General features: G+C 28.5%; 1 protein-coding gene across 2 annotated transcripts in view; it reads left to right on the top strand.

Annotated features, from left to right (window-relative positions):
- The first annotated feature begins 7,471 nt into the window (after window positions 1–7,471).
- The window catches only part of LOC101235030 (uncharacterized), a 6,571-nt gene continuing 2,622 nt past the window's right edge, over window positions 7,472–11,420 (top strand). Inside the window, exons 1-4 of one of the 2 annotated variants that reach the window (XM_065820788.1) lie at window positions 7,472–7,612; window positions 7,745–8,020; window positions 8,901–9,070; window positions 10,817–10,971. In XM_065820788.1, coding sequence (XP_065676860.1) covers window positions 7,544–7,612; window positions 7,745–8,020; window positions 8,901–9,070; window positions 10,817–10,971 — 670 coding nt within the window. In that variant the 5' untranslated portion in view covers window positions 7,472–7,543. Of the gene's footprint in view, window positions 7,613–7,744; window positions 8,021–8,900; window positions 9,071–10,816; window positions 10,973–11,420 lie in introns of both variants that reach the window. The other variant, XM_065820789.1, reaches the window with a different exon arrangement.

Genomic DNA, 11,420 nt, shown 5'->3' with positions numbered 1-11,420 from the left:
TTTTTCAACATTTTGAGCAAAGAATGTTAGGAAGGTCACGGTTATCATCTGAATAACCTTTCCAAAATATAGTTTTGATAAGGTTTGAGTAGTCATTTTTCTTTTTGTTTAGATTTAAATAAGTTGTTTCAGCATTATGTATTGGTCTTAAATCCTTGCTTTTCCTGAAGCAGCAAATGCAAAATTTTTTAACAAAATCACTATGTTCTTTTGCATGTTTAGGCATTTTAAATGAATGCTTCAAATAAAAACTTTTGATATGGATTGATAATATCGGTCATATCAAGCAAATGTCAATATAATGGCTATAAACATGCTTTCAGTTCGTATATTAACGCGTGCAAGGAGTTATTATGCAACTGTTAACAATTAGCAACTGCTAGCTTTTACTAATTGTTAATAATTAAAGGATACTTTGCTTTGTTTATATTTCAATAAAAATGTAAATAGAAAGTAACGAAAATTACTTATCTGTCTGTAAATTTCAAAGTTAAACATTTTTAAAAACTTTAAAAAAATTGATAAATCTATCACAAGCATTTCTGAAAATCTAAATACAGAGGCATGGGTATGATTTTGTGGTGTTACAAACGATCCCCGAACCCCCCCTAGGGTATGGTTCCTAAAAACACTTTTCAATTTTTTGCTTATTTTATATTAAACTAGATTAAAATTCATCGACAGATTTCAAATTACATCAAAAAAAAATTTTTTGTTTAAAAGTTGAGACCATTTAAAGTTTTTCAGGGGGTAATTTAAAGCTTTGCATGGTTATAAATCTTATATGAAAAGAGATTTTTTGATGAAATTTGAAATCTGTCGATGAATTTTAATCTAGTTTATGATAAAATAAAAAAAAATTTTTTACGATTAAAGGAGACGTAGTTCTAGAAAGGAGGCATTTAGGGGTCGGGGCGGTGTTGGTTTAGCTGAAATTACCCTAATTTTTTTGCAAGTCATCCTCATTCGACACCAGTATCAACATGCTAGAAAATTGAGTATGCCCCATGCCTCTTAGTTATCTATCTTGAACAACAAAGTTCCTGGGTATTCCCCTAAAATATGTGATTTCTCCCCAGGCCCCCTCTACAAAAAGTTGTCGTTTACATTTTTTGAATGCGGAGATGTTTTCTAATGATAATCAAAAAGTATTTTTTGGGGATGTGTTGCAAGGTCTTAGAGTATGTTCCTATGCACCGTGTCTATTTGTTGTAATTTGTTGGTGAAAGTATTAGCTTTCTTATATTTAGTAATAATACTTTTTTATGAAGTATATCTATATGATAATGATGCTTTTTTTATGAAATGTTTTGATATAGATGTGTACGCATTTTTTTGATTATTTATTTTGAGTTTTAATTTTCGAGTTTTAATTATACGTCTACAGTCTTTACCGTGTCACTACAGTCTTCATACGTCTACAGTCTTTGCCGTGAGTGATTTAGGGGCTGTATAAATAATACGCGACAGTCTTAGGGGGGGGGGGGAGGGGTATTGGAACGTGTCACCAAATATCACATGAGGGAGGGGGTGGTTTTCTACAGTGTGACGTGACAAATAACTTCTTAAATTAAATTTTTTATCACTGCGTAATTTTTGTTATCGCAAACTCCGAAATAATTATATATAATACGAAAATTTCCAAGAAAAATGGTATGCAACGACTTCATAAGTAGCTAGCGTTTATGGTTTAACGGAGTCATAACAATTGAAAATAAAACATTTAAACTAGTTTTTTTCAAATTACTTGTGGTAATCGCAAGCATAAAAAGAAATTTTGATCCTACAAAAAGAAAAACCAGATAATGGGCGATTATTTAATAGCAACTTATGTTACCGTTAATAAACTTTTTTTATTTTTTAACGAATATTTGTATAAATATACTAAAAATTTTAGTATTAATAGTTGTTTAAAATTTGATCTTTAAACATAAATATTATTTTTGATCGTCGTCTGATCTATAAATATTTTATTTTTACAAAACTCTTATTTTTAATGTTATTATTATTATTACTTTTAATGTTTTGTGTCACTCTATTATAATGAATTTGTCGAACTACTTAAGTTACGTTATCATTTTTATTACATATTAAGTTATTGAGTTACTACGATATAAAATTATAGTAGTACTATTATTAATGTTATTATTAATATAGTCTTTACTATATACTTATTTAACGTAATGGTTACAAGGAAAATTAATTTCTTGTTGTTGATGTTGTTATTGATTAAAAACGTCGAGTGAAAAAGAAAAACTTTACAAATCCATCATATTTAAAAGCATTTGCAAACAAACCAAAGCAAAAGTCTCAAGAAGAAACAAATAAAATCTAGTCTGAGATTAAAACAAAGAGCAAAACATTATCCGAATTAAATGTAGAAGTCGAAAAATAGTTGAAAGAGCTAAAGCAAATTGAACCTGAAATAAAGTTGGTACTTTATCTAACTGGACAAAATTACCGAACCAAGTACCGAATACACCAAAAAAGCGTGCGGTTGAATCTAAAATCACTTTTGATGGCGTGACTGACGCGACCCCATCAATTACAAGTAAAGAGTGTGAAAAAGAAAACTCCAATTTTTCAAAAGTTTTAACAAAACAAGCCCCGAAACAAGATCTGTTGAAAAATGAAATTTTTATTTTACAAAAAGATATCTCACTGAAAAAAGAAATTGCAACTTGTTGTCCCTAGAAAACTACCAATACTTGGGCAAAAGCAAAAACTTTTGGTAGAAAAAAACCGAGATCTTGTGCTTCGTCAAAAAGCCACTGAACGCCAAACAGCAACCAGGCTAAAAAGAAAAAAAACTGTAGAAGCATTAGATCTAGGTATGAGAAAAAATGCGTGGAATTAAAAATTCAGTATCAAAAGGTCGATCGCTAGTCTGTGGTCAGGACAGTTTAATAAAAACAATTTTAGATATTGCCATAAAAGGGTCTGCTTCTGATGATAGGAGAAGAACTGAAATGGTTCTAACTGTAAAAACATTAAATGACTTGGTTGAAGAATTAAAAAATCATGATTACAGTCTCTCCAGATCAGGAGTTTACTTAAGATTACTTCCAAGCACATCACTGAGCACAGAAGGAAAAAGACATGTTAAAACTGTACTTTTCCGATTAATAAGAGCACAAAATTCTGAGCATAAATATCATACAGACACAAAATTTGCGAAATCATCTATTCAAATCATCTAGCGGCAGTCTTGGGTCCTAAAGAAGTGATGTTTCACTCCCAGGATGATAAAGCCAGGGTACCAATTGGATTGACAGCTGCAAACAAACAAGCACAAATAATGATGCATATGGAATAAAAGGTAACTTTAGCTGATCATAATTTTGTAATTGCTCAACACAAACTTATTCCTCCAGTAATTGCAGCCATAGAAACTAAAAAGGATTGGAAAAACAAGCAGTCAACATACATAGCAATCAGAAGTGCAAAACATAATTCATTAACAGCACTTAGTCACTTAGAAGACATGAACAGAATAAACCATCTTCCTGCATTTAAAAGCAGCTTATTTACTGAAGATGGAGTTAGCAAACCAATCATGATTATAACTGTTGATGGTGAGCCAGATGAAAATCCAAGATATGAAAAAACAATTCATTATGCCAAGACTTATTTCAAAGAGCATGACCTTGAGGGAATGTTTGTGGCAACTAATGCTCCTGGCGGAAGTGCCTTTAACAGGGTAGAGAGAAGAATGGCTCTTCTAAGCCATGGCCTAGCAGGAATTATACTTCCATTTGATCATTATGGAAGCTATCTTAATTCAAGAGGAGAAACAACAGACAAAGTTATGGAGAAGGCAAATTTTGCCAAAGCAGGTGAAGTTCTTGCACAAATTTGGTCTAGCACAGTCATTGATAGATTTGAAACTTAAGCCGAGTACATAAAACCAAACAGTGTGCACAGTTAATACATTTTGGAGCAGAGTGGGATGCTAAACATGTCAGAGGAAGTCAATACTTTCTTCAAATTGTAAAATGTAATGATCAAAACTGCTGTGGTCATCGTCGCAGCTCACTGTTTCATCTTATTCCAACTGGTTTTCTTCCACCACCAATTTCTTTGTTCCACTATCAAATCAATGAAACAATACAAAGCAGTTTGCTCAAGTATTGGATATTCGAATGAGATTCAAAAAATTAGACCTCATTGCCTAGTTGCTCAACGTCTATCTGCACTCATGTGTGTCTTTTTAAATTCGGACAAAGAAACAATTGAGTGGTATAATCAGGACGATGTTGATACCTCTGACCTCAACTGGCCTTCAAAAATTATTGAAGACCATGGATTCAGTCCGACTTGAGAACAATTTTAGGTTTTAGACAGATATTCATCAATTGTATTTTTCTTAAAAATAAACTATTGCGCAATTAATATATGCATTTATAAAATTTTTGTTTTGTTTTTGTCTCGTCACACAGGAAGGGGGAGGGGATAACGGTTCTTCAAAATGTAACATAGGGGAGAGGGAAGGGGTTAGAATAACGACAAAAAAAGTATCGCGTATTATTTGAACGGCCCCTTACCCTTTAGCATTGTTCGGCTGGCGTGCGCAATATTAGAATTTTTTTAATTTTTTTTGCTATTTAATACAAATTTCAGTTTGTATTAAATAGCAAAAAAAAACCTGCAGATTGAAATTATTACTTAAAATAAAATAATAGGAAAATGAGGGGAAAAAAAGGTTTTATTTTAATTCTAAATCCAAATCTTATTTAACTTGTAAAGAAAACAATTGAAACTTTTAAGCAAACGTCGATCTTTGAAGAAAAATCTTTTATTACATCATGCTCGTTTGTTTTGAAACCAAATCAAACGAGAATAATATAATAAAAATAAGGAAAAACTTTTCATGCGGTAAATGTGTACGATGCAGTATTGTAAACGGCAAAAAACTTTTTACTAAATCAACGAAACGAGGCCGAATTTGTTACTCTCGAGTCGAGTGGGGGGAGGTAGGGGGTGTAATTTTAGTCCAGATCTAACAAAAGAGGGGTGGGAATTTTTTTTATATAACAATATAAATATTTTTTATATAAAATTTCAGTTTATTAATCCAAACCAATATTTTTTACAAAACACGCCTAAAACTATATAAATCTAGCGTGGCTGCGGTCAAATGCGCATATTCTAACAGCTGTTTTATAATAATTTCAATAGGATTTAACATGTTGACATAAGTTTTATACTTTTGTGAGAAATAAATTAAAAGCTCATTTTCGATAAATCGAGATTTACTTGGTTGGTGATTTTAAAGCCTGTTTACTTTGAAAATTTTTGTTTTTATCAGTGATTGAAATAATTGAAGACCTCAGTGGAAAAACCAGCGTTGTCACATTTTAAAAGTTTTGAGAAAACATTTATTGAATATTTAATAAAAGAATATACAACAACAAACAACAACAAAAAAAGAGTTTCTAATAAAAGTTATACAAATTTTATTTTCAATTAAACTTTAAATAAATCAATCAAAATACGATTTTTTTTTCCTCATCTTTTATTTTCTTTGCTTAATATAAAAACTTTTATTAATGATCAATAAATTCTTTCTCAAAACTTTTTAAATGTGACAACGTCGATTTTTCCACTGGGGTCTTCAATTATTTTCTAATTTTTAAGACCGATTTTACTAATTTTTTTGTTTGTATATTTTGAAAACAAGTAAAAACTAATAAACGGAATGGAGGGGGGGGTGGGGTGGGAGAGGGTGGATTCTATCAAGCTTGGGGTGGGAAAATTTTCCAAAACTTAATAAACTTCCCCCCCCCCCCCTCCTCATATTAGGGACTCGAAAGTAAGCTGCTAGCAAACATTGTATGGATGGAGTTTTTAAACCTAAACAAATCTCATGACCTTCAACAACTCTTTCAAGTTAATTGATGACCTAGTTTTGAACTAAAGATTCAGTTGGTAAAGCAGATGCTTTGGGATTTAGAGTTATTTACATTGGATGACAAATTGAAACATTGAAAAAAATAAGTTACTTTTATTATTTACTATATTCTATATATTAACATAATCTATAACCATCTTGAAACTAAGTTATATATATTTACAAATATATTTAACTAGCAATATACCCTACTCTACATCCTGTATACTGTACATTCTGAAAATCTTTTTATAAAGTAAAAGTAAAGTAAAAGCACCATTGTTGTAAATGAAAATACAAAAAATAACTAAAAATTAATTGTTCCATTCGTAGAAAATAAAAGAATTTGGGTATGGCATGCAAAGGTATTATTAAACGTCATAAGTTACCACCATCAGACAATTTTGTCGATCTTCAAGTTATTGAATGGATGAGTGTTTAATTTCTAAATCCTGAAAAAATGGGCATGGAGAAAAAAAAACAATGCTTTTATTAATGATCCTAATCAAAACTGATGATAACGATGTTTAATTAGTTTCTTCTTAATGCGGATTTTTTCTATCTAGTCTTGTACCTCGGACCAAACAGTTTCGTTGTAAAACCAGGTAGATATAAAATTTTAATTTCCTAATCTTAAAGAAAGTTTGTTTAGAATAACATTTTTTCAATTTCTTTAATCAATGGACAAGGCTCCCTTGTCCATTGATTAAAGAGTGAAACCTTGTTTTCAGAGAGCGACCCTAGGTATAATAGTCAGTGGCCAGGTACAATTTACTCTAGGTATATTAGTCATTACACATATATATAATAACTTTTTAAATAACATGTATACATATATTTTATATACAATATATATAATATATAGTCAATTTAATGCCGGTGTCGGCCCAATGGCTATGTGTTATATGGATTATGATCTTTTTAAATTGGTTATTTTTCTTACAAGAACAACTTATTTTTCTATTCCTCCAATGATAATGACTTAATGCACTTTAAGGAGTATAAACTTTATATGTTTTCCCCTTATTCACAAAAAAGGATAAATTCCCTAATGTTAATATTGCTCTCCGAATTAGCATTGTGCTGGTTGAGGTTGACTTGCATTGGCGGCAGCCTCCTTGGATTCGTTGACACGTTGTACTTTCTCTTCTCAGCCTTCTTTTTTTGTTTTTTTGAGTACAACCCATTTCAGTTAAGTCTAAAAACATTGGCAAATGAACTTTGATAATGTTATCAAAGACTTTGCTTACTGAAAAGCTACGAAAGCACCTTTTATAAACTGTTCTTGATACAAAATAAGTGAATCTATTGAAATCTGACAAACTGACATTAATTCTATAGACTATTGTTGAAAGGACATTATATCATTTATTTATAATGATAAACTTGCGTCATTAATCAAGTAAATAATCTTAATGAGTCCCTAAAAAAGCTTTACATTTTAGTTTTTTTGTGGCTGGCAGCAATCATCAGCCTTATAAATTATTAAATAAAGAAATTATATAGCCGTTAAATTTACCATTTAAACAAATTAAACAATGGAATATATATGTTTACAAAGAAATAAACTATTATAGTTTTCTCAGCTTTCAGGTGTTTAATCAGATATATGTTGATAAATTGAAAATACATTTCACTGCATATTAAAGGGTAATGAAAAAAATGAGAAGTCTGGAAAAAGTTTTACTTATAATCCTTTTATATTGTTTTCATGTAGTACAGGTATATTTTTATATTTATGAACAACATTTTTTCATATTAAAATCATGAACAAAAAGATTTTAAGTGGCTTTTCTTAACGCTTTTTCTTTATCTATTTTAACAGCCCGTTAATACTTTGTTGTTAAATTTTAGATTTCGGAATCTTCAGCACAAGTGAAGATCTTTCTTGAGACGTTTAAACTATCTGGTTTAAAAAAACATTTAGAAAAACCACTGATAAAGCCAAAAGATCACCATGATCACCATAAGCGATTGTTTAAATTTGAAATATGCTTTGGTACTGAGACGCTTAACTGTTTTTTATCAAACATTTTGTCTCTTGATGAGAAGACAAAAATGATTCATTTTCCACAGACCTTATCAAAAGATGTCAACAATCCATTAATTTTGAAATCGCCGTCATCAAAGGTAAAAGTGTAATTTAGCTCAGAAGTTTTTTCTAAATTATAATTTAAAAACATTTTACTCTATATATTCATCATAGCTTCCCCCTCTGATATAAAATATGAGTCTAATAAGGAGATTGGTTTTCTTGAAGAACTGATTATTGAATAAAAAGATGCAATACAACGACGATTAAAAACTAACTATATGTTGTTGTAATAAACTATTCCAAGATGCTCTGAATCATTTAAATCTAATATTTAAATCTTTTTTAATATTCTATATAAAAGTGCTTTTTTAAGATGTTATAAACTCATGCTCTAATTTATTTGTTCTAAATATTCATTTTAAAAATATAAGGGGTCGTCCACAAATTACGTCACGCAATTTTTGACCATTTTTGACCCCCTTCCCCCTTCGCCACAATATCTTAACTCTTTAGTAACAAGTTCCGTATGAGTCGTCACAAAACCACTAATTCCTTCCCTCTCCAATCCGAAGCGTAACGTAATTTATGGACAACCAACGTAATTTATGGACAACAAGACATATTACTCATTTTCTGATTTTTGTGTGAGTTGTATAAACGTTTTATATTCTAATTTTATTATTTCTATATTTTAAAATATAATTATATAGTTTAAAACTTTAATTTTATTTTAATTCATTTACGCTACGCGTTGGTTTGTACGTTTTATAGAAAAGATCTTATGTACTTTATCGCACTATTTTTTTTTCATAAATCATAAGATTTACTAAGACAAATTTAAAACTTTAAAAAGTTTTTGGTTTAAATTTGTAAACTGTGAAATATTTGTTTATCAGGGTAATCGAATTTTCAAAGTATTTTTTTCAAACACTGGTAAGTTTAAAATCAGCTCACTGAAATTTTTATTCTCCATAGGTTGATGCGAGCTTACGTATAAATATTTACCATCATGATAAGATTTTTTTTCAACATGAATTGTCAACAAAATTTTCTTTTGATTCTGTTGGTGTGAAAAGATTTACGCTGACAAATGATAAGAATTTACGGTCTCCTAAAGATAAAAGCGAATTGTCTTTTACAGTAAGGTTAGAAATACTTTTTTATAAAGATTATGTTAAAACTAAACACACACACACACAAACAGACACACATACACACACAATAAGTAAAGTTTGTAAACGCGATTAATATTTATAAATAAATAATTAACATAAACAAATTGTTTTTAAATTTACAAACATGTTTTATAAATATAGTCTGAATATCTTATAAAAGGGTAAAAATTGACCAGAATTTTTCAAAAAAAGGGGACCAGAATTAGAACCATTTTATTGAACAAGGTTCTCTAAAATAACTCCATCACGTTTTTTATATATTTTTTTAATTAAAGTTGAATATTTTTCCAAGTTCTTTTAAAAAAAAAAATTAAAAAATTACAACTCAGTTAAACTTTCTATTTTGGAATTTATGGGGATAAACATATAATTTCGCGGGATTATTGTAGCACTAGATAGATAAACTAAGCACTCTTAAAGCTGTTTTACACAGCAACTATGCTAGACTACGATAAAAAAAATTTGTCAAGAAACGAGCCAGATTAATTTGGCAAGAAACCAGCCCTAACACGAGCTATCAGAAAGTGTCGATTTAAAAAAAAGAAATTAGTAAAACAAGACTTTACATTAGAAGTTAAATTTTTTCCTTTAATTTTTTCCTTTTATATTAAAAATCTTTTTTAAAATATTTATATAAATGAAATACCAACATTTTATAACTTATTTTTATAAAAGTTTATCAAAACAGCTTATACAAGGTTCACTACAAATAGAGATTATCTTTATTATAAATTTAAATATTCTATGTACATCTATTTATACATTAACAAGATATATATATGATAAAAATTAAAAAAAAAACTATTATACTCTTAATCTATTATTTATTTAAATTATTTACTCTTAAGTATTTGGTATAAATAACAGATATAAGCTATTTTTGCACCTGTTTATAAACTAAGTTTTAGACGTTTAAACTTACACAATTGTTACATAACAGCTCTAATATGTGTCAATTTCATATAATAACCAACAAAAAGTTAAATAGAACATTTTTTTTATAAAAGCAAGTTACTTCTGTTGCTTTTAAATGTTTGATTGATGAGTAAGCGAGACTTATAAATGAGGTTTGTTTTTTAGCCATATATTGTATATTTTTTTCTGCATATCACTCAGAAAAAAATTTATGAAGTAAGCTTTATAAAAATTAACAGACATTTATAGAATATCTATAGAATTTAATAAAAATTCCATGGCACATATGTACAAAACTTTTTTAAGCAGATATAAAAGAAAATCTTTTTGCTTCTAGAAGTTACCAACTTTTAGAGGCAAAAAAAGTGGTGTATCTATTATAAAAATTTTTTTTTTATTTGTATAATAGATACACTAAATAAATTTCGAAGAACGGAGAATAAACTATTATTTAAATTAATACTACAACAAAAAAGTTTCGTTAAAATATTATAAAAAAAGCGTCTGAAAAAATATATATTTTTAATTGAATAAGCAAACTAATTCAAGAACTTTTTTTTTTCAAAACCATAAAAAACAACTCCAAAAATCGTAGACTAACTCCTCTTTTTTATCTCTTAAAATAAGTTCTACATTTAGTTTTTAAAATATTTAATATTTTTATACATTTAAACTTAAATATTAATATTTGTCATAAATTATAAATAAATATGTTGGGAAAAAAGTGATTAAATTATATTCACTTTTTTCCTGAAGTGTAACTTATAAAGCAAACTATTTTCCGCTGTTGTTTTTTTTAAGCTTAAATTGCGATGACAATTTTAAGCCACCTGATTGTGTTGAAAAAGCATGCGTTGAACATGATGATGATGTTAACGGACACTACACATGCGATAAAAACGGAAATATTGTATGTAGAGAGGGGTGGAGTGACCCGTCAACAAAATGTCGTTTAGGTAATCTTTAAAAATTTTAGTAAATGTTGTAATTTTATTTCATACTAAATATTGTCCTATTTTAGTTTTACTTAATTATTTTGATAGGACTTTATTAGTTTATTTAAATAACTTAGTACACACTTTCTATACTTCCTACAACTAAAAATGCTTTCTACAGACGTGAAGTCGTTTGATTAAAGAATTTAATTTGTTAATTCAAACAAATGTAACTATTGTGTTCAAGGTAAGTAACTTTCAGATATAGAAATAACAACAAATATTATGTTACAACAAAAACGAGGAATCTTTTTTAAATAGTTATAAATTTTAAATGACAAGAAAACTATTGATGTTTTCAGTCTGTTGATATAGCCAAATACACAGCAAAGTGTGTCTATATATATATATATATATATATATATATATATATATATATATATATATATATATATATATATATATATATA

Source organism: Hydra vulgaris, chromosome 15, assembly GCF_038396675.1.
Source record: "Hydra vulgaris chromosome 15, alternate assembly HydraT2T_AEP".
Taxonomy (NCBI): domain Eukaryota; kingdom Metazoa; phylum Cnidaria; class Hydrozoa; order Anthoathecata; family Hydridae; genus Hydra; species Hydra vulgaris.
Note: the sequence above shows the minus strand (reverse complement) of the source record. Positions and strands in the feature narration are given on the sequence as shown.